At 42.2% G+C, this 27,282-nt stretch overlaps 1 protein-coding gene across 1 annotated transcript in view; it reads left to right on the top strand.

Annotated features, from left to right (window-relative positions):
• The window catches only part of SEPTIN7 (septin 7), a gene marked incomplete at its 5' end in the record, with an annotated part of 54,165 nt that extends 49,327 nt beyond the window's left edge, over positions 1-4,838 (top strand). Inside the window, 3 exons of the mRNA XM_080929817.1 lie at positions 562-697; positions 2,437-2,576; positions 3,782-4,838. Coding sequence (XP_080785943.1) covers positions 562-697; positions 2,437-2,576; positions 3,782-3,821 — 316 coding nt within the window. The 3' untranslated portion in view covers positions 3,822-4,838. The remainder of the gene's footprint in view (positions 1-561; positions 698-2,436; positions 2,577-3,781) is intronic.
• Between the last annotated feature and the right edge of the window lie 22,444 nt (positions 4,839-27,282).

Here is a 27,282-nt window from a genome sequence, read left to right on the forward strand (position 1 = left end):
TGCCATCTTCTATAAACCAGGACCCACCAGTCCCCACCAGTCCAGGGTGGCACAGCCCACAATGGGCTGGGTTTCCCCCATCAATCACTAATTAGGAAAATGACCCATAGGCTTACCTACAGTTTAATCTTATGAAGGCATTTTCTCAATTCAGGTTTCTACTCTCAGCTGGCTTTAGTTTGTGTCAGGTAACTTAAAAACAGGCCAGAACAATCATCTTTAGAACTAAGGCACACAAGATTTAAAAAACAGCTTCCCAACAGTTTTATTCTTAGGTTTTACTTCATAGTAATCATGTATAGAGATTTAGATTTAAATAGAATACTAATGGAGAGGGTGTTAACTTTATAGTTATGAGCATATTTATACATTTTACAGTTTCTGAAGGATTCTTCATTCATATGTATTATATAAAACTTGGAATTTGTGTCTAAAATGTTTGTATGCATCCAAATGATAAAGGCATCTGTAGTGTCTCATTGTTCCCATCAGCTTATTGAGAATTTGGTTCACAGTTTTGACTTACAGACCTTAACGATTATTCCTAAATGTTGGTGGCAGGAGCCCTCTGGCACAGATGGAAGAAGAAAGAAGGGAACATGTAGCCAAGATGAAGAAAATGGAGATGGAGATGGAACAGGTGTTTGAGATGAAGGTCAAAGAAAAAGTTCAAAAATTGAAGGACTCCGAAGCAGAGGTAATCAGTTTAATTAGCAGTCTGTCAGTATTCTTTTTAAATAATATGTTCACTAAAGTTTAAACTGTCTGTATACATTTTCAGAAATAATACACAAATATAATAAGATAGAAGAATAAAAGTAGATGCAAGGAAGGATGAAATATCTTAGTACTGCAGATGCATAAGCCAGCATAATGACAGTTTGTACATGTTTTGGTTGTTGTTGCTGCCCTAGATAACTCAGAACATCTATTTTAGACATAATTTAGTTACTTTTTGTGTGGAGTAAATGCATATCACGGCATAGGGGTGGAGGTTAGAAGACAACTGTGGGAGCCAATGTGGGGATTACACTCAGGTGGTCAGGCCTGGTGGGCAGCACCTGTACAGCTGAGCATTTGCCTTTCAGGCCAGTTGCTTTTATAATATTTGAAAAAATTTCAGCTTCCTAATACATCTTACCCAAAGCTTTCTTGTAAACAACTGATTGTGACCTATGGAAATTTAAAATTTACTTATTTGTAAATTTTAAGTGTTACTTACTCATAAAGAATAAACAGCTTTAAGCTTACTTCACAGCTTGAAAAACTATAACTATGATTTCATTTCAGTTCTGTGTGTCCTTTATATGCCATCTCTCTCTCCCAGAGGAAACTACTGTTCTGGATTGTGTGTATGTCATTGCTTTGTATTCCTTTACACCAGCTCTTTGGTTGGTACAGGATTTGAATTCTCTTGTGTTCCATTTTTCTTAGTAAATTGCTGTCATGAAGAAGGTTTCACTTCAGATTTGACTCACCTTGGCATAAATTTCTCTTATAGGAATTAAATGAAATCTTTGCAGTCAGAATAAAAAAATTGCTTTCAATGGTGTATTAGTTATATGCAAAATTATATTAAAGTTTAAACCCAAGTAATTTTATTAATAAATCTTTAATGCATATAATTCCAGAATAATCTCAACTGAGTCATTGAGCATTTAATATAGTGTGACTTAATCTGTTTTCTTCTTTCTTACTAATTGCTGATTGTTTTCTTCAGAGACAGATCGGCTAGTGCTGCAGTGATTTTCTTTCTGATGTTCCTTTAGATGTATGGTTTTTGGTTCTGTAGTTCACCAGCTGTGAGCCAGCATTCCTTACAGCGTTAGTTCTCAGCCTTGGGAGACCTACCTGGTAAAAATCCAGATTTCTACATATAACACCTGAAGGTTCTAATAACTGGATCCTGATTAAAGTTTAGGATTCAGTATTTTTAGCAAGCATCCCAAGTAAAATTTGTATGAAGAATAATGTTGGGGAACCACTCCTTTACAGGAACCATTTAGAAGTAGATCCTTTACTACTTGCTCCAGCTGCTAGCTCAGATTTCTGAACCTGGATTAGGAAACCTGGGAATAAGTTCTTTATATTGTCATCTTCTAGTCTGTAGTTCACAGCTGTTTCTTTGTAAGTGCTTTTTCTGTTCAACTTCCATAATACTTGTGAACCTAAAAAAGAAATAAACAGTCGTCTTTTGTAAAATATACACAAATAGAAGTTTGTCGCATTTGTTAAAAAAAAAAGGTTATTTTAAGATTTCTAAGGTAATTCTATGAAGTTGTTGCCTTTTTGGGTGGCAGGTTTCACAGTGGGAGAAATCTCAGCAGTGCTTTCCAGGTGGCACTCTGATGCTGCGACACAGGCACACATTTTTGACACTAGAATATCTACCCTACATGTCTTAAGCAATTTACTTCATCTGTGATTCTGATTTAGCTCCAGCGGCGCCATGAGCAAATGAAAAAGAATTTAGAAGCACAGCACAAAGAATTAGAGGAAAAACGCCGTCAGTTTGAAGAAGAAAAAGCAAACTGGGAAGCTCAGCAGCGTATTTTAGAGCAACAGAACTCTTCGAGGTAACTAATATCAGGAGACCTAAGAAGTAGATTATTTATTTTTAAAAAATTAAAAACCCATATTCTGTTATACACCTCATCTTTAGTTTTCTATGTAAGAGAACGTTAATTTAGGGTTTGGGTTTGTGACGAGAGAATGGGTGGCGGCTCGCCCGCTGCACTAGAGCAGTGTGAGAGCTTACAGCGTGATCCAAAGCCTGCTCCCAGTGACACTCCTTAACAAGGCCACACTGCCTAATCCTTCCCAAGCAGGTACACCAGCAAATGAGAATGTGAGAGCCTACAGGGACATTCTCATAATCGTCACAGTCCCAGCCAGCTGACTTCATGGTAAATGCTTTTAGGTTCATTTAGTGTACTGTAATACTGTTTTCTTCAGCCCAGATGTTTCTCTGTGCTTAACTCTTAGTCATGCTTCAGCACCATCACAGCAGTATCTACAGTTGGCTTATCACAATTGGTATCTTACCTCCTCACCTCGGGTGCTGGGTACATTGGTGGCTTAGGGTGCTGGGGTTGGACCTGATACCTTGCACATACTAGGTAGGCTCTACTTCCCAGCCCTTAGGAGATGCTTTAATTATATCTTTGGAATAAATTCCCTAAGGTAAATAGGAGATACATAACTTGTAATCATCTCCTCCTCTTAATTTATACAGAACTCATTAGTGTTTGTACATTGTTTTTTTTTTTCTTTTGATAATTAGTGTCATTTAACATTGGAATGTGAGAGTCCTTTGAGGAGTCTCTAATATGTTCTCCTAGCTAGGAACTTAGCTTAGCTGTTTCTCCAGCACCTTCCTATGAGTTGTCTGATCAAAGAAGAAACTACATTTGTCAAAGTGGATGGATCTAAGGATGCAGCTGGAAGTAGGAAGGGCACCAGAGTAATCTTTTAAGTTTCTACTGTTTTAATTTTAGAGAAAAAAAATTTCTTGTAAATTAAAATGAAGAAAATGGAGTCTTACTGTGTTATTTTCTGCTTGTTTTAGAATTTTGTCAGATACTTGATTGTCTAAAAAAATAATTTTATAGATTAATATTGGTTCACTATTTACTTCTAAATAATTTAGGTTTTTTTTTTTTTTTTAGTGAAAATACATTGCTTAAAATTACAGCATAGTTGTATATGCATTGGCTGTTGCTGCCATGTGTTGCCTAGCATGTGTAGTGTTCCTCACCTTCATTGTTTTCTCATTCCTTAGAACCTTGGAAAAGAACAAGAAGAAAGGCAAGATCTTTTAAACTCTAATGACCACCAGTTATGTATTAGTTGCCAATATGCCAGCTTGGACATCAGTGTTTGTTGGATCCGTTTGACCAATTTGCACCAATTTTATCCATAATGATGGATTTAACAGCATGACAAAAATTATTTTTTTGTTGTTGTTCTCGAAGGAGATTAAGATGCCTTGAATTGTCTAGGATATTGTGTACTTAGAAATTAACAGCTCTAAGTACCTTTCTACATTTTTTCTTTTTTTTTTAAATTAAAAAGATGTCTTCAGTTTAATGCAAGAAAACATTTTACTGTTGTACAATCATGTTCTGGTGGTTTGATTGTTTACAGAATATTCTAAAATAAAGGACTCTGGAAGGTTTTCACTGAGGATAAATTGCCATAATATGATGCAAACTATGCTTCTCTATGATAATTATAATACAGAGGTTCCATCTGACACAGCTTATACAATAATGTATTTAGTCTAACACAGTGGACCCTATTTTTTGACACTTCCATTGTTTAAAAGTACACATGGAAAAAACCTATATGCTTACAGTACACCTAGAGCTTTTTATAACAGCCTTTTTTGTTGTTTGTTTGTTTTGTTTTCTTTAAATATATATATATATATATTATTCTCATTTAGTACCCTTTTAGCCAGAATCTCATTACTGCTTCATTTTTGTAATAACATTTAATTTAGATATTTTCCATATATTGGCCCTGCTAAAATAGAATATAGCATCTTTCATATGGTAGAAACCAACAAGGAAACTTTAACTCCCTTTTTACACTTTATGGTAAGTAGCAGGAGTAAAACATGCATTTGTAGATCATTTCTAGGCAAATCGTGAAGCTAACAACCAGCCTGTTTCTACCTATATTCAGTCTTGTTTACTAGAAATGGGAATCATGGCCTCTTGAAGAGAAAAAAAGTCACCATTCTGCATTAGCTGTATCTATATATTGCATACCTGTATTTTTTTGTTTGTATTGTAAAAAAATTCACATAATAAACAATGTTGTGACGTAATGGAGTGCAGTGTCTTGTATATTCTGTAGTAGATTGACAAGTTGGGAAGAAACTTAAATTCCCTCTGAGGGCCTGCTGCAGATCCATCTTGGTAAGTATATGTGGGAGCCAGTTCTCAGAGTGCCAGCAACCCTCAGCTCTTACTGAGTGTTTATATTAATAAACTACTTCTGGCAATGTTTCCCATTCATTTGGATTATGCATACCCTGGAAACTTTCTGAAACTATTGCATCTTTTTTTTTTTTTAAGAGTGTAGTGCTGGTTTTCTTTTTTGTTTTTGTTTTTTTTTTTTTTTTTTTTTTTTTTTTTTTTTGATTGGTTGTGGTTTTTTTTTCTTTTTACTAAAGTTAAAATACTTGACTGTGCTCAGATTTTTAAATTAATGACCAGAGCAGAGGTAAATGATGATTCTAGTTAGTTAGTAGTTTTTAATTGAGAACTTCAATACTTAAGTCAGAATGCTTGGACGATGCTTACTGCTTTTCAGAGATTCTTAGTTCTTGATTTTAAAACATTAGTTAGAAATACTATTCATATTACACAAATCATTATCTAAAAATTTACTCCAAGGTGGCTATTTTAAAAATAGAATTTACAAATCATTTCAAACATTATTTAGGAGAACCCAATAAATATTTATTCTTAAGAGATAGCCATAGTTAATTTGAAATTACCTTATGTATTTTGTTTGATACTAAATTTGTACCTTTGGAAACATAGCGTGTGGCTTTCTGAAAGTAAACTCACAGTGGCGTTGGCTGTGGCTGTGCACGGCGTATCCCAGCTTGCAGGAAGCCGGGGCAAGCCTGAGCCACATAGTGAGACACTGTCCAGAGCAGCTGAGCACCTCTATAAAACGTAGCTTGTATGCGAAGTACAGCTGGCAAGGATTCTTGTTAGGATGTTTGTTTTGGTTTTTGGTTGTCTTTTTCCCAGTGCTATTGAGAGATTAACCAAAGCCCTGTACAAAAAGGGCTGATTTGTTTAAGAACTTAAGTTGGAAGAATGGGAAATGAAAAATCTTTAGGCTTCCTGTTTAAGAACTGTTGCTTCTGTATATGATTGTCATATACCCTGTGTTATGAAGCTATGGATAAGACCTCTTACACCCCAAAGCCTTATCTATCCACGCCTAGGCTTTTACCTGAGTCTTATAAAGGGGTCTGTGAAATTTTATTCTTTTGATCATAACTCTTGAGTTTTAAACACAAGGACAGCTGTGTGTCTGATTTTCTTTATGCTGTCAGATAAGTAGGGTTGACAAGGCAGGTGCTAATCCAATCATTGAAGTACCTCAAAACCTGTCAGTACAATTCTGCTGCCACCTAGTGGAGATGGGACTAATTGTTTCTAGTTTCACAGTATTAGACTAGGCATGTAACTTCTCTATATAGCTCAGATTGCAACCATGAAAGCTGAAGAGGGGCACGGCTGCCTCTCATGCACATTGGCTGTCACCACCTCACCTGTTACTCTGATCTAGGAGTGGAAGTCAGGTTAGAGAAAGAGGGGTGATAAACGGCCATTAAGGATATTAATGATAGCCCTGGTCTCTAACATTTTAACTCTCAACAGTCAAAAATTTTAATCAGTCTGTAGACAACATAAGTATGGCTTTTGGAGGGAATGCCAGCTTATATGAATCAATAGCCTCAGGAAGAGTTATTTCACTCTTGGCATCAAGATGTTCTGGCAAGCTGGACCTGACCATCTAGTTCATGTCCTGCACAGGACATGGTCTTTCCCCCAAACTGTACTATAAGAATTGTCAGACCTCCTGGGTAGTGACGATGACACATGCCTTTAATCCCAGCACTTAGAGGCAGCTTCAAGGCCAGTCTCGTGCTCAGAGTGAGTTGAATGAGTTCTAGGGCAGGCAGGACTACACAGTGAAACCCTGTCCCCTAAACCAAAACCAAATAAACCTATCAAACCCATCCCATTAACGTGAACATTTTAGACAATACTGGAAACATGCTTATTTAGCAAGGAAAAGAGCTTTAGAATGTGAGGGAGGGAGAGTCAGTGATACAGCGACAAGACTGGATGCCTTCTACATGTCCATATGTGTTCTCAGAACACATGAGAACTCTGGCGTGGTCATTACCCCTTAAACAAAGCCTACTAGTATTGTAAGTACTCAGTGTTAGCAACGACAGATGCCTGTCAGCCTGAGCAACAGAATTAGCAGCAGCAGCAGCAGCAGCTGCCTACCATCCAGTGTGTGTGCAGGGCAGGTGCTAATGGACAGTCCCTGCTTCTAGCTAGGGTGAGGCTCAGGTCAGCAAAGGGCTTAAATGAAGCTGCAAGAGCACATGTCACTGGAAACTGATGTCAGCAGTACTCAGTCCTCATGAACATCTTCATAGGATTGTGTTAAATGTCTTGGAATGTTGTAGTGCATGTGCCTCTCAGAGGCTGAACAGGTCAGAAAAATGCACTCAGACTTTAAGGACTGAGGTCTACACAACATGGATGAATCTTGAAACTGTGGTGCCAAAAGTGAAAGAAGCTAGGCACAAAAAGATAAATAGTATGTGACTCATAAGTGAGAGAGGGGTGGGGTGGGGGTGGGGGGGCTCGAACATCTTGATCAGGGAGAAATAGGAATGATAGCTTATGTGGATGGAGCCTAAAAAGGAGACCACAGTCTGACACTAAGTAATGACCACTGTGAATGGAAAATAGGAATAATGGCATTTTTCCTACTGGGCAATAAATGGGGTGAAATATATCACACCCAGGATTGCATATGGTTTACAAAACAAGCAAGGCCTGTCTTACAGGCAGTTTCCTTCCAGCTTCACAGTCCCACTAAACAAAGCCAGGAAGGAGCCTACAGCCTGTACCAGAGAGGTAAAGTGGAAATTTATGGTTTCTTTAGAAAACTCGGTTGCGTCACACGATGTTTTTCTGAAAACTGTCTAATAAGATGTTTTGCTGAAGCGGACAGGTGAGAATGAGGGCATGTGATGTTTTGCTGGAGAAGCTTGAGAGGGTGCATGCTGTTTGGAAAGAGTTTAAGTAGAACCCTATAGATGGTGAAAGGATGCCCTTGAGACACTTGGTCTTTGCTTGCTATGCAACTCTTAGCTGCTCTTTGCTAGTCTTTACTTAGATACACACCAAAGAACTCATGGTACTCTGGCCAATTCTTGCCACTTCTGCTGACTTGTGTTAATTTGCTGGAGCCTTGCAGTATTCTGGATCAAGCTGCCGCTACAGATTCATGTTTGGTGTTTGCTACTGGACTGGACTGCTGGTATCCTAACATCAAAGAGTAGATTTGCCCCAAAGAACTACTTCTAAACAGGTCCACAACACTCTTTTCCTAGTGGACTAGAAGAGAGGTTGAAACATTCAAGAACCATAAGTAAAGTAGGTTTAGGAGAAAATCAGCCTGCAGAGGGGTGCATGGGCTAGACTGCCCAGTGGAAATGGCCAGGAGACATTAGACTGCTAGACATAATGGCAACAGACATTAAAGCTGCAGTCAAGGACAGGGGGCAGAGGCCCTAGTGCCTTGGTGAAGGGGGTAATGTCCACAGTGGAGGGTCCCCTGACTGGACTTAGAAGTGGAACACCAGGGTTACGAGTCCTGAGATACTGGCAGCACTTGGGAGGCAGATGCAGGCTTACCTCTGAGTTCAAGACTAGCCTGCTTTACAGAGTAAGTTTCCAGGATAGCCAGGGGCCACACACAGAACCCCTGTCTTGTAACACACACACACACATACACATATGTACACACACGGGTGGGGGGAGAGGGAGGGAGAGAGAGTATGTGCGAGCAATTAAATAGATATCTAAATATCTGGGCTGTGGTGCTGCCTGCAGGCTGTAGATACAGCGATTGTGTTTTGTGAGCCTTAGGGCTCACATCTGAAACTGAAGATGGGGAGGTGTGTGGTGGCCTGGAGCTCGGAAAGACATCATTTCTGAATAGGACTGCCCTTCTCTCCGGAGGCCTGCCCACAGCACAGAGCTGTTGCTGCTGCTGCTCACCCTGCTGGAAAGGGCAATGCAGGGCTATAGCACTGGCCACAGGCTGAAAGCACAACCTTTGTGCTCTGTGAGTCTTGGGGCGGCAGTGGCCTGAAGCTCGTGTGGATCTACCCTTCACCCCCAATAGTCACCTCTTTCCTCCATTGCCCTGCCTAGCAGAACAATCATCTTGACTTTGGGCAACAACAGGATATCAAGGAGGATATAGTAATAGTCCAGTATTTATGGTGTCTCGGAAACCTTGAGCCAGACTAATGACTACTTGCAATGAACTACTAAAGCTGATTGTGGGAAAATACTGTGTGACACACTGCAGTGCCTCTCTGACAATGGAGAGAGCTGGAACTAGACATGTGACAGTGGTGACAAGTATGAGAAAAGGCCATGGTAGACAGGGTAGTATGTAATTACCAAGCAGGGCCACAGGGTAGTCTGTGGCACCTGGAGATTGTATCCCCAAACATGATGCCCAGTTGCATGACTGCCCTGGCTCTGAACTACAGCAGAATGTTCTAGATGGAGAATGGTTCAAGATTAAGACTCCTCCTCAAAAGACCTCCAGGTTCTATGCTGCCCTGGAGGCCATGTTGGTATCTGTGGTCTGTGCTACTGCTAAAGGCCATGCTAATGTCCACAGTCCGTGTTGCTGCTGGGAGCCATGTTGATGTATATGGCTTTGTACTGCCACTGAGGACCGTGTTGGTGTCTGTGGTACTGCTGTGGCTGGGGACTTTTTAGCTGTCCATTGCTGTGGGTCCACTGATGGGGTGTTGGGCATGGCCGCTGGGGAGGTGAAACTTGGGAGTGGGCCAGGCTGCATTGACCCTGCGCCACCACCATTAGGTGTTGGGCTTTGGGGAAGCACTGAGACACGGCTCAGGAGGTGGAAATGCAGCCTAGGACGGAAAGCCAGAGCTGGGGTGTCACATAGAGAACTGGGGAGTGAAGGATCACCAGGTCACTACAGGGCCTGGACATCCAGGTGCAGCTGAGTCTCGAGAAGTTGGGAACAGAGTCGTGGGACGTCTGGCTTAGATCATCTGTGATTTCCTTAGCTTGCAGCAGTTGTGTGGAAGCACAGAGAAGCCTTTTACAGGAGACTTAGGCTGTGGCTCTGTAGATGAAGGCTTTCACCATGTTCCCTAAGGTGATTTCAATAGACAGTCCATACTGTTTCTTGACTCTTCATCTTGGAAAAGGGATGTATACCAACTGCTCAGGGTGGACCAGAGATTAAATGCCTTTTGCTGGGAGGAATGTCTGGGTAGGGAAGTTTATTGGCTAAACCCTCAGGGCCTCTAGATACCTCATTAGCATGGAGAACTCTGTCCTGGGACTATGTGACCACAGGTTTCCTTATGTGGGAAGTGTGGCATGTGGTCCAGGCCAGGAATCTGGCAGGGAGCAGGGAGCTGAAACAGTTGGGTGCCCAGGTCCCAGGGACTCTGAATTCACTCCATCTACCAAGTTCCCTGGAATAGTCCGCTGTCCCACACTTGGCTGGTGTTACCATAGGATGCCATGTTGTTTGTTCTTGGTCCATGTTACCTCTGAAGGCAATGTGGATGCCCCTGGTCTGTGCTGCTGCCTGAAGTCATGTCAGTCTCCATGGCTTATGGTACCACCAAATGCCGTGTTGATGTCTGTGACCTGTACTGCCATTAGAGACTGCGCTGATGCCAGAGGTCACATGGATGTCTGTGGTCCATATTGTCACCAGGAAGCACGTAAAAGTCCATGACTCATGTTGCTGCTGCCTCTAAAGGGTAAGGTAGCTTCTTGTGCAGAGGTATTGATGACTTCAGACTCACAGTTGAGAATGAGAGACATAGATGGCCTCTGTGATAGCCTCTCTCCCCTACCCCTGCCCCCAGATTAACAGCCTAGACAGTCAGCCATTAAAGAGAACTCTTAATATTTATGATAAGGATCCTGAAGTATAGTTCTTGAAAAATAATAGATTCTGTAGAGGTGGGGAAGGACTCAGCTTTCTTAAAGGGCTGACCACTGACTAGTACTTTGACCATGATCCAGTGAGCCTATGGGCCACACAAATTAGACTTGGTATATTCTCTCTTTCCCTCCATCTCTCCCTCCTTCTGTCTCCTCCTTTTCCTCCTCCTTTGGTGGAGGTTGGGGTGTGGACATGGGAAGTGAATGTGGTTGGAGTGCATTATGTGAAACTTCAAATAATCAATAAAAAATTATGTTGGGAGAAAAAATCCCAGTGGCCTTATCAGTGCATGGAGAACACACACCTCTTGGATAACTCAAAAAGGTCAGCTTGTGTTTTTCACGCCCTAGTGGACAGTCTGGAATGGTGAGTGCACACTCTGGGCCCTCACTGTCATAAATTTGGTTTCAAGGGTGTGTGTGTGTGAGTGTGTGTGTGTGTGTGTGTGTGTGTGTGTGTGTGTGTGAGAGAGAGAGAGAGAGAGAGAGAGAGAGAGAGAGAGAGAGAGAGAGAGAGTGTGTGTGTGTGTGTGTGAGAGAGAGAGAGAGAGAGAGAGAGTGTGTGTGTGTGTGTGTGTGTGTGAGTGTGAAGCTGCCAGTGCAGTCAGTGTCCTGCCTGAGAGGTGGAGCACAGCTGCCAGCAGCCACTAGAGGGCAGTGCTGCCTCAGTGCTAGCCTTCCAGAACTGCCTGGCTTTAGTCCCTGCCAGGACAGGGAGGGCATGCAACTAAATTAATGTTTCTGGAAGCTAAGATGTAAAAGTTCTTTCTGAGAAACATGAACTTGGTTCATGGAAAACCCTGCCCTCGTTCTGTCTTCCAGCTCTCTAAAAGACGTTTTCTCTTCTTTTTGTCTGTTTTCCTATCTGCCAAATGGAAGCACTTGTGTAAAAACTAGCAACTGATATCAAACACTGTCTCCATATGTGTTGTGTTGGCCCAGCTGCTGCTTCAGAGAAGAAACATGCTAGCTGCAGTGTGGTTTGCAGAGACCACCTTTCAGGACCAAAGGAAACCTGTCTACTTAGATATGTACAGTGTATTTCTTCAGCCATCTAACCCAGCCAAGGACTGAACCCAAGCCAACAGACCAACAGATCAGTTTGACCTCAGAACAAACATGAGTCCATTCAGTTAAAATCAAACCTGGCCAAGGAGAGACATCCCAGCCCAGGATGCTCTCTTGTGGGTATGTGAGGGCAGGCCACAGTTACCCAGTACTGGGTGTCCAGTTCCAGGGTCTTCCACTTACTAGAAACTTTTTATAGCTAAAGAGAAACGATTCCTTGAAAAGGAGGAAGAGGAGTGGCTTCAGGAAGATGAAGTTGGCAACTTTAGTGTGGGCAGGTATGTGTGTGGAGGGAGGGTATCGGGAAGAGGGGAACAGGGCACAGAAAATAATTGCACTAATCCAGTGAGGATGCGTGCACACCGCATCATCCTTCAATCCCATTTTGCAAATTTAGTGTGACCTTTTTTAAGAAAGCAGGTTAAAGGTTGACTTAACTTAGCATACACACACAGATGTCAACCACCATCAGGGACAAGCAAGTCCTGCCTCTGTTGCTGACCCCAAAGCAAGTTCCTTATTTTCTTTCTAATTTGTTTGTTTACTTGTTTGTTTCAAGACAGGGTTTCTCTATGTAGTTCTGGCTCTCCTGGAACTCACTTTGTAGACCAGGCTGACCTTGAATCTGCCTGCCTCTGCTGGGATTAAAGGCATGAGCCACCACTGCCCAGCTCTTATATTGTTTATTAAAAAGTATTTTTATCATTTATTTATGTGTGTGTGTATCTATCTGCACATGTGCAAGCCAGTGTCTGCGGAGGTCAGAAGAGAGTGCACAACCCCCTGAAGCTACCGTTGTGAGCTGCTGGTGTGGTGCTGGAAACTGAACTCCACAGAGCAGCGTGCACTCAACAGCTGAGCTATCTCTGTCTCTGAGCAAGTGTTGACTTGTGTTTCTCATTTAGAGAATGAAGACTTAACCTGTGTCATCTTTGCGTAAATAAAATTCACTTCTGTCTTGCTCTCTGCTTTGTATGGCATCTAGAACCTACTGTATGCTCAGGATCAGTGCAGCAACACGAGCATTGGAACATGGTTGCTTGGTTTTGTGGCTGTCCTACTGTAGGGTAGGTAGGCATGACTCACTAAGAAGGAATGAAAGGTATCCCGCCTCACCGTAAGAAAACTAGACAGCTGTTTCCAGTGTCCCGACTCCATCTAACCTGCCTGTGGCCTGAAACAGAATAAAGGCAACTTTCTGGTTTTAAGACTGGTGTCCTGTGGAGTCACTAAAGAGCAGAGTGCTTCAATTTGGAGGCTGGAAAGGGGGCAATGCCCTTGCACCTGTCTGTCTCTCGGGGGTAAGAAAGAGTAAGCTCTGGAGCTCTTGGAAGAAAAACATGGCTGCAGAATGGGGGTATGGAGGGATGTGAGGTATAGGGTTGTGGGGATCTGTATAGAGGGCCTTGTGTAGCCCCCTTGGGAGACTGCAGAGTTGCACTGGAGTCCCTTCTTGGCAGAGCCCTGGAAGGTGGTGGTGTGCTGCAGCCATCTGCATGTAGAAGGAGCTGCTCAGTCCTGAGACTTCCACCAGAGAGCCCTTCAGTGTCCTTATTCCCATGTGCAGGGACTTTGGGGATTAAAAATGGAGGAATCCCCAAATACTGATGTGTCAGTGCTTAGCAGTTTCGGTGGCTGGCAGCACAAAGCAGTTGGGAACAGAGCAGAGGGAATTGGCTAGCCTTGCACTTGCCTTGAGGAGCCCTCCAGTGAAATGTAGAGACAACACACAGAGTTTTCCAGCGCTTGGGACCCAGCAGGCTAGTGCCAGTGAAAACTGTTCATGTGCTTTTCTTCTGGTGGGTTTGGTTTTCTTCACATCAAACTGGTAAGTATAAGAAGTGTCAAAAAAAAAAAAAAAAAAAAAAGCTCTGGTAGCCAGACAAAGAAAGCCAGACCCAAGCTGGATGCTATTCTTAAGTTCAAGTACCCATACAAATGTGCACACAATATTGTCCATGTTGACATTGATACTTGGAATATTGAAGGATGCTTATAAAGCCAGGAGTGTGGTACGTGCCTGAAATCTCAATATTCTGAAGACAGGAGAATGGCAACCCGAGTTACACAGGATTACACCTTTACCCATCTCCCGCACTGAAGAGAGATCTCAACTATTTTGGAAAGGATACGGGCCCAGGTTAGAGTGGGAAGGTACCAGCTGGGCCCAGGTGCTGATAGGTCCTAAGATGATTAACTAGGGCAGGTCTCTGTACACATCCCCAGAGGTATCTCCAGTCAGACATGTTGGGCAGCAACCTCCAAGAGTTTGTAGTATCACAGGCAGCAGGAAGTTGTTGGGTCTAGAGATCTTCCCATACCTGTGTGCCTGTAGCTTTGTTTCACGAGTCCCAGTATCTTGGTGGATTTTTGAAGTCTTTAAACATGAGGAGCCTCTGTTTGGCAGGATTTGCTCACTGGTTTCTCCCAGAGTTGACATAAAAGGGAAATCAGTTGTTCTCCTTGGGGCATTGAATCCTACACTTCCCACAAGGGAGTTTTATCTACCTTCTGAACTAATCTGAGTTTTAGAGAGCCAGAGCTGAGGGCTAATCCACACTCCACTAGCCCTGGCCAGTCCTGAGTGGGGACCCTTGAGCAAGGGACCTGCCTGAATTGTCCTTATTGAAAGATTGGGACATAGCTCTGGTTCTGCCCATCAATGCTGGTGATGCAGGCTTAGCCACAAAGTTATATTAAGCCCACAGTGCTGTGTTTTGACTCTTTCTGAGGGAAGTAAGCCAGTTAGAAAATAATTCTAAAATGTATTTTAACCAGTGACAGTGTTTTGAATGACTCTTCTTAACATGGAAAAGTGCTAACATTGCCTCGTTTATTTAAGTAATCGGGTACAGTACTTTGAATGAGAATGGGTCCCATAGGCTTGTCTATTTGAACACTTGGCTAGGGGTCACCCACTTCCTCATTCTCCCTGCTTCTGAAGCCCTTAATTAGTCTCTGGGCCCTCTTCTATAGATCACATGCTACCAGGAAAAATGTGTGGAAGGAGACATTTTCTGGAAAAGAGCCCACGAAATCCAAGAAACCAATAGAACTCTCATTTTCACTCAATGAAAGGGATTGTCCCCTCCTTAGGTAGAGAAGAGCACCAGGAATTTTTGGGCCATTCCATCGTCAGTGGCTCGGGAACAATGATCAGGGATTTGTGTCATACGCTCCACCAGACCATATACCAGGACAATCTCATTCCATATGTCCATTGCTATTATTACTAGTGTTATGTTTTATATTACTAGTATAGTATTATGTTTTGAGACAAGGTCTCTCTACTGAGGCAGTTGGCCTGAAACTCTAGATCCTCCTGAGTCAGCCTCTTGTCTACTGAGATTACAGGCATGTGTCACCACACTTGGTTCCTTCGGCTTCGATGATTAAAAATAGCAATGCCAACGACAAGCCTGCTTAAAGCCCAAACAAGGGCATGCCTGTGTGTAAACGCATAAGAACAGGACTGTAAATTATCCACACTACACAAGTCCAGTTACACCTCAAAGTAACCATGTACGCATCAGCCAACATACTAATATCCCTTGCCCCATAGAAAGGTTTTAAGATGGTTTAAATTATTTCCTGAAAAAACTTTAGATTTCTTTCCTGAAATCTAACGGAGATGGCTCAGTGGTTAAGAGTGTTTGCTGCTCTTGCAGAGGACAAGCATCCATTTCCCAGCAACCAGGTCAGAAGGATCACAACTGACTGTAACTCCAGCTCTAGGGGATCTGATACTTCCTCTATCCCTTGAGGGAGAACACACACACACAACACACACATGCATGTACAATTAAAGCCAAATACATCTTTAAAAATTAGTCTTATTGCAATAGAGTTCACATGGTACTTCTTTCAAATTTTGTTTTAAGCAAAACTAAGGTATGAACATCAGAATTTACTTTTTGAAACTTCGAGATATCGGGGCCAGAAGAAAGTTAAGCAGGTAAAGATGTTGGCTGCCAAAGTCTCGTGACCCGAGTTCAACCCCTGAAACCCAGGTAAAGGTGTGAGAAGGGAACTGACTTTCACATACATGCTGTGACATACATGCCACACATTTCATGCACACACAAATTAATAATATTTTAAATATAAAAATTAGAGCTGTAAGAAAATGAAATAAAATGTAAGTAGATTAGAAATAAAGAATCCCCATTATAGGTGAAATTATGCTGAAGATGAGAAAATCCTAAGGAATCTATTGAAAAGTCTTTAGAACTAATAGGCAAATTCATCAAGAGGCAAGGTTAAAGTACAATAAAGAAAACTCAAAGCCTTTGTAATGAACAATGAAGAAAACAATTCCATTTATAACATCGTTAAGAAATAAAATATAAAGCTGGCTGTAGTAGCACAGATCTTTAGTCCCAGCAGTTGGGAGCAGGGGCAAGTGGATGTTTGTGAATTCAAGACCAGCCTGGTCTAAAAAGAAAGTCCCATGACAGCCAGGACTATTACACAGAGAAATATTGTCTTTAAAGAAATCAAACCAAAATGAAACAAAACAAAACCAACAAAACATGCAAAATAAACATAAACCAAATGCATTTAATAAAAAGAAATATATTTACTCTGTAAGCTTTCAAAAAATGTTGACAAATGCTACAAGAATTAAGAAGCCAGGGACATCCTGTGCATACACCAAAAGACCAAACAGTGTTATAGTGGAAATACTTCCCAGATCTGTCTGCAAATTTTATACAGTTTTGAGGGAATCCCTGACTGGCCTCTTGACAAAACTGGGCAAGTTATTCTTCATGCTAACAAAACTGAAGGAACCCCAATCTCTTACTTTGCTTCTCTGTCATTTTTGCTGCTGTTGTAGTCTCGCTGCTCTGACCAAAACCAGGAAGCAAAGGGTTTACTTGACCTCAGGATACAATCCATTACTGTGGACATCCAAGGTAGGGACACAAAGGAAGAACATAAAGTAAAATGCATCAAACAATGCTGCAACCTGTTGCCTTGCTTCAAGGCTCATATTCAGTTGCATTCCTTATGCAACTTATTCCTCGGGCCTACATGCCCAGGGTTGTACCACTCAGGAGAGCTGGACCCTCTTATATCAATTAGCAATCAAGAAAATGTCACCCAGGCTAATCCAGAGGACGTAATTCAGCAACTGAAGTTCCCTATCCCTGGATGTTGCACAGTGATAGCCAAAGCTGACTATGATACCAAAATAGCTAAAACAATGCTGTAAAGGAAAGACAAAGTAGATCGGCAGATTGGTGAATCAAGATACCATGGTACTGACCTATGGACATACTAACAGAACAGACCTGGGAATGCAGACACTGGTTCTCACATTGATAACCAACCAATTTTTCACCAAGGATGACTCATTCATGAGTCACTAGCATCAGACTGCATGTAAGCAGAGGGGAAGCATTCATCCTGTGTTAATGGATGGGAGACAAAGTATTTGGCTGCCAAAGCAGAAACTTAGTACTTAGGGGTTAGTTAGAAATTGCAGACTGTTAAATTCTGTGGGTGTGTGCTCTGCTCCTGGGGGGAGGTGGCCATGGAGGGCAGAAGAGGGCATTGGATCCACTGGAACTGGAGTTACAGGTGATTCTGGACTGGATGTCAGTCTTCTGAAAGAGTATGATACTCGCTGGGCCTTCTGTCTTAACTGAGCAAACTCAGTTATTTTAATCACTTGGGGTATACTCAAAGGAAATGGAGACATGTCTACAACAACTGTGCTTGTGAGAATTCAGATCAGCCTTGTTCTCAATAGCCAAAGAGTGCAAAGGTCCTTCAAGCCCGTCAGCTGAGATGTAGCTCAGCTATGCACTGGGATGCTTGTCACAGGAAGGACAAGGTGCTGAACTGTGCTGCACAAAATGATCATCAAGCTACTCGAAGGAAGCACAGGTAGTGAAAATGTCCTAGTTTCGAACTGAGGACGTAGCTAAATAATAGAGCATTGGTTTCACATGAGCAAGAGACCGTGGCTTTGATTTCCAGAACTGTGGAGGGGAGGTGGGGGGAAGGGAGGGAGAAAAATGTTCTAAAACAGTCACACAACTCTGAATATACCAAAAATTGTCGATTTAGCACCCTTTAAATGGGTTATGACAAGAGAGTATGTTGGTAAAGTTGTTACAAAAATTTAGTAATGATCATTTTTAAGGAGTTCTTAGACAGGCTGGGGTGCTGGCCATCTGTACAGTGCTTACAGTTCAGGCCTGAGTCAGGACCTGGCGGGTCAGAATCCACATCATAATGCTGGTGTAGTGGTGTGTGCCTGTGGTTCCAGCACTAGTGATGTGGTGACAAGAGGGTTCCTGACACTTGCTAGCCAGCCAGTTTAGCTGAATCAGCGAATGCTTAGGTTCAGTGAGAGATCCTTCCTCCAAAAAAAAAAAAAAAAAAATGATGGAGCATGATCAAGGAAGGCACTGATCCCCACCCCCCCACCCCCCACAGACACATGCATATGTGCACATATGGAAATATATTCACATTAGTTTAATTTCATTTACAGTAGGATTCCTTTGATAATAAAAACCTAATGGACAAATAAAATAATATGGCACATGAATTCCTGTGTAGTTAAAATGAATTCCTGTGTAGTTAAAGCTTGAATTTCTCCCGAAAGTGAATTTCTCCAATTTTCCTTACTCTTTGTCTAGACAGTCTATATAGGGAAACAAGTTAATTCTTTCAACTGAGACCTGTCTGGGAACAGATGGTATTAGGCAAATGACCTGGCTTGCAGCTCTTCTAAACAAACATTCCACTTTATGCCTTTCCCTAGACATTGGCTGCAACTTAATTCCATCTGAGTAGACACTGAGGCCAGTACAGTACAGTGGAGGCAGGAGATGAAGCCCAGGGTTGTCTGCCTTTGGAGTCCACAACACAGGCACAGGTCAGGGGTGTCTCATCATGAGGAAACAGACAGTGGGATTGTAGGAGACTCTGGGGCGGGGGAGAGTCACTGGGGGACATCTCTGCAGGCCCTGCTCACTGCCTGTCGACACATACAGCATACAGGACTCCTCTCCAAGTAGCTTTGGTTCCGAAGAACAGGGGCAATAGGAAACTTCCACCCATCATCCTTAGGGCCTGAGTGGGTTCTGCTTATCTGAGCCTTGTTAAAAGAAAGATAATGCTCATCTCCTTCACACTAGCCTTCCCTTGTGTTTAGACCTGACTTCTGGTGGCCACTCTCACAAGAGTGCTCTGAATCCACAAAGACCATACATGCCACCTGCTGGCTGACTGAAGCTTCATTCACTGGCTGACTTTCATCAGGTATCTCCTTGGCACTGAGTCCAGAAAGAGCACAGAGGGCTCCACACTCAGGACGCCATGACAAGCTACATCGAGGAGAACCCAGAAGGCCTGGATCCTCAAACTATTTCCGTTTCTCACAAACCAGACTCAGCATCCCCACCTGTTGACTGTAGATGATCCCACCTGCCCATCCCCCACCTCTCTGATTGGGCAAGTCACAGTGCTCAGTGAGTGCTGAGCGACACAGACCAGCCTGCCTTTGAACTAAGTTGCTGCCATGTGCTGACACTGGAAGACTTGCTTAGCATCAAGGCTAGGGTCTTTATCTTTCTTCCAAGGAATGGTCCTGCCATCTTCCCACAACAAGCCATCAGAATTAAATAAGATGTAATGTATGCAAACAGCACATAACTGCTAGATAAGTGCCATGCCTTATGGCTGCTCTTCCTGGCTGTTAGCTACACTCAAAAGGTGTACTAACCCCTCACCAGTCTGCTTCCCACTGTCTGTTGGCTTAGAAAGATGAACAGATATTTTGGGAGCGGAGGATGGGAAAGGAAAGACTGAGATGTACTCAGCAGGAGGGAAAAATGCATCAGCGCAAGGAAAATCTAGGGAAAATGGCCTTTCTCCAGAGAAGGGCTGTGGAAACACTGGAAATAGTCAAGAAGCCTGTAAGAGCCAGACAGTGAATGTTGGAACAAGACCTTTGGTCTTCTTCTGAGTGTGCCTTTGTCAGTGCTGGCTGGGGTGACAGGAGCCTTCCCTGTTGACCCAGAGCAGTGGGAGAACTTCAGAACAGGAAAAGGGCTTTGATCTCTTCCCTTTGCCCAGTGTTCTGTTCTCCTGGTCAGCTCCAGGGGTCATTGGCTCCCTGGCTATGGCACCAGGTCTCCTCACTCTCCTATTTGTTTATAGGGGCCCCTCCTCCTGAGGAGGCCTGACGTTGCAAGGTCATACAGTCTGCAGACATGGGCTGGCACCCCGACTATGGAGTATTTTTAAACAAGCTTCTACAAAAGCAATATATAACTATTATAGTGAGAATTTTGGAAAATTCTTCAGGTCACAAACGTATAATTCCATGTTTTAATTGCATTCAGTTACATCTAGTTTTGTAACATGCATTTTGATTTCCACAATAGGTCACCTGCTCTCAAGTTATTCAAGCCTTTTGCAGGGACAAAGGTCTAGTGGTCTTCCACATAGAAAGCAGTTAAGAGTGGACAGCTTTGAAAACTGTGGGGTAGCATGAGTAAGCACACCAGACACTTCCACAGCACAGAAGTGTATAAGAATATGTATATAAGAACTGCATTTGTACTTTATCTGCCCTGTATCATTGAACACAAAAGTGTTTTTTCCTATGGTGAGTAATGTCCCAGTGTGTACCTTGTGAGCAAATGTGTACTCCATTTCTCATTTCTCCAAGATATAACCCTAGGTGTAAAGTGGCTGGGTTACACAGGATGTATCTGTAGTCATAATCACTACAACTTCCTAAGTGTTGTGTGTCTATGTGTGTGTGTCCTCACATGTGTATAGAAAACAGGAGGGTACTGGGGTCTCCTCTATTCTTCTCCTTGCTCTTGCCTTGAGACGGGGTCTTTTGCTGAGGTGGAGGCTCCTCATTTCAGCTGGGCTGACTGGCCAGTGAAGTCTGGGGCTTCTGGAATCCACCTTGCGTTGCCCCTGCAAAGCTGAGGTTACAGGCACATGAGGTCATTCTTGACTTTTCTATGTGGGTGCTAGATATTTGAACCCAGGCCCAGGTGCTCGTAGAGCAAGCATACCTACCCACTGAGCCAGCTCCCAGACCCTAAATAATAATAATAATAATAATAATAATAATAATAATAATAATAATAATAATAATGATTATGATTATTATTATTATTATTATTATTATTATTATTGTCTTTGAATGTGACTGTAGTTGGAGCTGGATTCCACTGAGAGGGTGAGGTTCTGTCTACCCTCTTTATGACAGTAGCTACAAGGGATGCCCCCACAGGCTTTAAGAAAGATGTGCCATGCATCTCAGCATGAAGTCTTAGGCAAGGGTCAGATGTCTCTGTGTCTGGATCTCTTGTTCTGTAAAATGACTGACAACTCTAGAGTAAGGGCTCATAGGCACAACAGACTTGGCTTATTACAGCAGTGTGGGACAGCAGGAAGAACTGAGATGGGCAACCTCATCCCTGTGACTGCCATTTCCCAGCATAGGCCCTGCAGAGACAAAGAGTGTGCAGTGGGTTGGCAGACCCTTCAGGTAATCTGCACTAAACTGGAGTTCTTTTTCTTTTTGTTTTCTTTCTTTCTTTCTTTCTTTCTTTCTTTCTTTCTTTCTTTCTTCCTTCCTTCCTTTCTTTTTCTTTCTTCCTTTTCTTTTTCTTTTTTTTAACCCAGTTCTGCTAACCAAAGTGGAAGAACATCACAGGCTTACTCTTCCCCATCAGGAAGCAAGCTGATGAAATGGAAGAAGGCCAGACCCACCCATGGGACTGGTCCTGGCCAAGTGGGCCTAATCCAGCACTGACCAGTTGTATGCAGATATGAGCTGATTCTTTTGAAAGTAAATAACTACCTAAATCAGGCCTAACATGCAGGAAGCAGGTCTGTTCCAAGTTGGGGAAGGAGGCTTGTCTGGGTTGGTTGGTTTGAGAGGAATCCATCTTTCTCAGGGGTCTGTATTATGTTAAGTACAATGAAGTCACTTAAAAAATGTCTATTATGTAAATATTGTCTAGGATAGTATAAAATGAGTTTGCTGTTATTTTCAATGAGTTGCTATCTTTTTAACTTGGCACAGTAAACAGATCATTTAACACACAGAGTCTTTTTCAGGATAGGGATGGATGCTGAGGTTTGTGGCGCTTGAGGATGTGATGCTTAAGAATCACAGAAATGTGACACATCCTTCAGCCTGTTTAGACAGTTTCCATAACATTTTACTCATTCACGAGTCACATTAAGTTTATCACTTATTAAGTTTTTCTCTGGGGTCTGGAAAATATTCTGATGCTACTATAAATATTGTATTTAAACTTGCCTTTTAAACATTGTTTAGTAAATGAACACAAAAGCATTTTCTGTCTTGTTTTGTGTCAAGCTTACTAAATGCCCTAACTTTCATGAATATCCTCCGGGTTTTAAAAAAAAAAAAAAAAAGGATAAACTAGAAAAAGAAGAAAATCCTCTTCCTCTTCCTTCTGTTCCTGTTCCTCTTCCACATGCTCTTCATCCTCTTCTTCTCCACCATTTTGGACCCCCAAATTTGCAAAATGACATGTCCCATGTGCCACATACTCCCGAACTTTCTGCAACAACTAGTTGTAGCAGAACAGTTTCTTAATTCGGCAGTGACTGCAGGTTTCCTTCTAAGGTCTGTTTCCTGGGTACTGGTTTGGGAAGATACTTTGAGGCTGTGCACATTTCAGATTTCTCTTTTCACTTTTACTCACCAGCTTGGACATCTGTTAATGATTGTTAGCTATAGTCATTGTCATCATGAAGTCTGCCATCCGAGTCATGTTTCCTTTACTCCTGTTTTTGTTGGCTAAAGTAATTCCCCTGGAGACCAAGTTTGTAAAATTCATCATGATGTCTTTGCTGTCTTAAAAAAATTAACAGTGTCCTGGTCACTTTTTCTAGAATTGTAAAGACATAACATGACCATGGCAACTCTTATGAAAGAAAGCACTTGACTTGGGGCTTGTTTATAGTTTCAGAGGATTAGTCCAGTATCATCATGGTGGGAAGCATGGCAGGACATATGGAAGGCACTGTTCTGGAGCAGCAGCTGAGAACTTTACATCCTGGTCCACAGGCAAGGAGGCAGGTTGAGAGACACTGGGCCTGAAGTAGGCTTTTGAAACCTACAAATCCACCCTCAGAGAACCATCTCTAACGACAGTGACCCACCTCCTAGTCTGTCCAAGCACCTTTTCAACTGGAGACCAAGAACGCAAATGTATGAGCTCATGGGAGTCATTCTTATCCAAACCGCCACAAAGAGCAACCCTTGTGTTTGGGGAGATGTGAGCAAATGTCTACTCACAAAACTGACCACAGCCCAAAGTACAGCTAGTACTAAAGTCCAACTTGATGAACTGATAAATTTTGTTGGGGTTACCTACAGTAATATGGGTGAGGTTACTTATAGGATCAGAAATTATTCAAAGACATCTACATTATCAAAGGTCCATCTAAGCAAAACCTGGAAATCTGGAGCACAAACCACAGGCATTTCAAAAGGTTAGAGAACAGCCTTTTCAGATGACAGCGCAGTTGGTCTGAGCTTCTTTTAGGCAGCCCAGCTTGTCTCTATTTCTTCTAAGGGGTTGCGCTTGTCAGAGAGTCGTATTTGTAGCTCAGCTTATCTGAAAATGACCCTCAGTGGTCTTTGCTGCTTATATTCTCTTGAGGAAGGAAGAGTTTAATGAATGTGGTTGGTTTTAGGGACTTCCTGGAGCTATTTGGAGATATTTGTTTCCTATCTTAGCCAGTTTCCCAACAGAACTGATTGTTTTACCTCCCTTTAGGACATTCTGTTGCATTACCTCTTTGTAAACATCCTATCCTAAAATATCGTGTTGTTTCACGTCCTTTTTACAACCTCTGTCTTAAGTTTCTTTTCAAGATGGAAAGTATTAACTTCAGAGGAAATTTCCACACAACACCCTTCATCAATACAAGATGTTCAAATTTTCCAGATTGTTCTGGTAAGATTTTTGAAAAATGTAATTTTCATTCATCTATTATTGTGTGTGTGTGTGTGTGTGTCTGTGTGTGTGTCTGTGTGTGTGTGTGTGTGTGTGTGTGTGTGGTGTGGCAGTCAGAGGAGCCAACTCAGGGATTCAGTTCTCCAGTTTCACCACATGGATCACTGTGATAAAAGTCAAATTGTGGTGCTGGGAGGCAAATGCCTTTACCCACTCACTGAGCTATTTCAGTAGCCCCACAATTTTGTTTTGGTTTGCTTTGTTTGGTTTTGTATTTGTTGTATTGGTTTTTTGTTTGTTTGTTTGTTTGTTTGAAGTACAGGGGATCAGACTTGGGGCCTTAATTAAGCTAAGCGTGTGTTCTACCGAGCTGCACCATCCGTGCTGCTAAGATGATCAAATTGTAGATTGATTTTAAGCAGGTACTGTATAAGCAGTGTTGCACTGATTGGTTTCTCTTGGTTCCTTCAATTGTCCGTTTTCATCTGTTTGTTTTCCCTTGTATTTTATTTGTTGAAACATCATTCTCTGTCCTGTCGAACTTTCCAACTCAGAATTTTCCTCTTGGCTCGTATGTTAGGACTTAACTTGTTTCTGATCGTATAGTATGTCTTAGGATCTGATTACTGACTCTGGGGAGTTGATTGGACTCCAGTTACGTTCTTAGCAAACATGTGTCATAGTGTTAGGCAGTTTACAATTGCTCATACCAGGTACACATAATTATACAATTATTGTACATTATGTCAAACTGGAGCAGGGTCTGCGTGCACCATCAGCTTGCTCCTGTACTATGAAATTCTGATGTTGAGTGTGGTGTTTGAATGAGAATGGACCATAGGCTCATATGTTTGATTACTTAGTCAGTTGGTGGAACTGTTTGGAAAGGATTAGGAGGTATAGCCTTGTTGAAGTTATTATGTTGCTGGAGATGCACTCAGAGGTCAAAAGCCCACACCATCCCCCATTAATCCTGTTTTCTGGTTCTATCTCAATGTGAGCTTCTAGCTAATACTCCAGTACGATGCATGCTTGCCTCCTGCCATGCTCCCTCCACGATGGTCTTGGAATCTAACCTTTTGAAACTGTAAGCCCGAAATAAACTCTTTCTTCAATGAGTTGCCTTGGTCACAGTGTCATATCTCAGCAATAGAAAAGAAAAAATGAAACATGCAAAATTATTTCAACAATCAATAATACTCACAGACTAATTTTGCAATGTAATAACTTTTTTTCTTCCTTTCTTTCTGCCTACCTTTAGGGAAAGAGTATATAAAACTGATGTTTTTTTTTTTTTTTTAAAACAAACTAGAAAGTTTAAATAAATAAAGAGGTATTTTTCCCAATAAGTTTGGAAGCAAACATCTCATGACTGGTAATGGGACTTAATGATGGTGACCTGCTTTTATGTTTTGTTTTGTTTTGTTTTTCCACAGATACAGATGGCTGCATCGTTCCTGGCATCACATATTTGGTTATGATAGGAAGAAAGATGTCAAGTTGTTTTTGTTCTTTATAAAAAGATTGTTAAAATATTTCCTGAAATTATTTACAGTCTCAAGAAAGACTATGAGAGTGAGTGTGTAGATTTTTCAGTCTTCATAAATAAAGGAAAGAGAAAGGACTTGGGGGTATATGTTATGTCAGTGAGGCATGTCATACACTGGACTTACTGAATAATGGATAATGTTCCAAGAATATTAGCCTATAAGACACAGGTTTTCTTTTGTGGAAAGTCGAGAAACATCAAAGATTTTGGTCCAGGGGTTAACATGTTCTAAACAGCCGTCATGACATTGTTGGAAGGCGATACAAACTAGGAGACAGAGGCTTATGGAAGGGTTCGGTCATTGGGGGAGGGGCAGGAAAGCGTGCCATATTGTACACTCAGCTTCTGACCCCTGCCTGTCTTCACTTCTGGCCCCCATGAAGTTAAATATTTGCCTCCCTGCACCCCCTCTGGTTCAGGCACACAGATGTAGAGCAAACATACCATGGATTGGAGACCTTAACAAAGAAATATTTCTGCCGCGTAGAGGACTTTCAGGACCTTCTCACAGCACAAAAAGCCTGACAACGGTAATACCCAGGAGAGACAAGTGGGCATGCAGCCAATGGGCCTGCATGGGGAGCAGAGGCAAGCAGGTTCAGGCAGTTTTGCTTTGTGACTATTACAGAACAACTCTTTCCACTCGTTCTGTAAAAAGAGAAATGGCAGGCTCCAAAGGCCAGAGTTTTTGTGGTTTTTAACCTAACCACTAAACAGTTAAGGTGGTGTGTGCAGGGGAACAGTGTACCCCAAGTACACTAGAGGTACTTAAGAGGGTAGATGGGATGTATGCTTGATATTGGAGACAGAGGTTCAGAAGGGGAATTACAGAGATAAAGGGCATTGATTTCAGGTTAACAAACAAGAGGGACAGCCCAGCAGAAGCCAGGGTTGATGAAGAGGAACTCAGAGCTGTGCTTGTCTTACAGTCACAGGGCGGGGATGAACGGCATCGTTCTGAACTGTGGCTTTGGACTTGAACTATTCACTGTAACCATTTCTGTAAAACACGATCAAAGCACCAGTTCTGCTGACATCAGAGGTAGCGCAGAGGAGATCAAACTGCACAGTGGAACTGAGTCAATGGGGGGGTTCCCCAACATTTTCGCTCAGCCACTGTAAGCCCTGCCATCAAATGTGAGAGCACACTCTCTCTTCTCTGACCCACCGATGCTGGCCGTTTCATCTCATGGCCTGGATAGTGAATTCCTAACCATGTGGTGGTGGCCATAGAAGGAAGCAGTGTCTACCCAACACCTTCCCTTTCTCTCTCAATTCAGGTTAGCTCCAGGCTAACCTGGGCCACAATGTGAAATCCTGTCTCAAAAACCTCAAAATAAATAACTTTATTTTACACAGAAGGTCTGCGTAACTTCTGATGTATAGTAAACAAATAGCATATTACTACAGACCACCATCCTTGGAGGCAGCAAAGATTGATTTTTCAAGAGGAAGGGAAAAAGAAATCACTAACTAGCATGCAGTGTGAGAGAGTAGGTGCCAGGCTGTCAGGTAGAGTCCCTGAGGTCTGCCCATTACACAGACTCTAAGAAAATAACGCTTCCAGCTTGTGGGCATGAAAAACAGACATGAGCCTGGAGTCGACTGGAAGTCTAAGAGCATCCCTAAATCTGTGGGTGTGTCTCCTGAAAGACCAGTGTGTAATTTAAATTACCCTTGACGTCTCCTTTTCTTCTTTTTACTGTTCTCAATCATCTTAGTGTAGACCTTCACTGTTCCTTTAACTGAGGTTGAATTCACAGACATGTTCACCCCACTGCACAGCTGAATGGTTTGGGAGATACTCTCAGTCACTATATTGTCACCATAACAAGAATTTAAGGTGATCAGCATGTAGAAAGAAAGCTTTACTTTGGCTTTTGGTTTT

Source organism: Micromys minutus, assembly GCF_963924665.1.
Source record: "Micromys minutus genome assembly, chromosome: 16".
Lineage (NCBI taxonomy): Eukaryota > Metazoa > Chordata > Mammalia > Rodentia > Muridae > Micromys > Micromys minutus.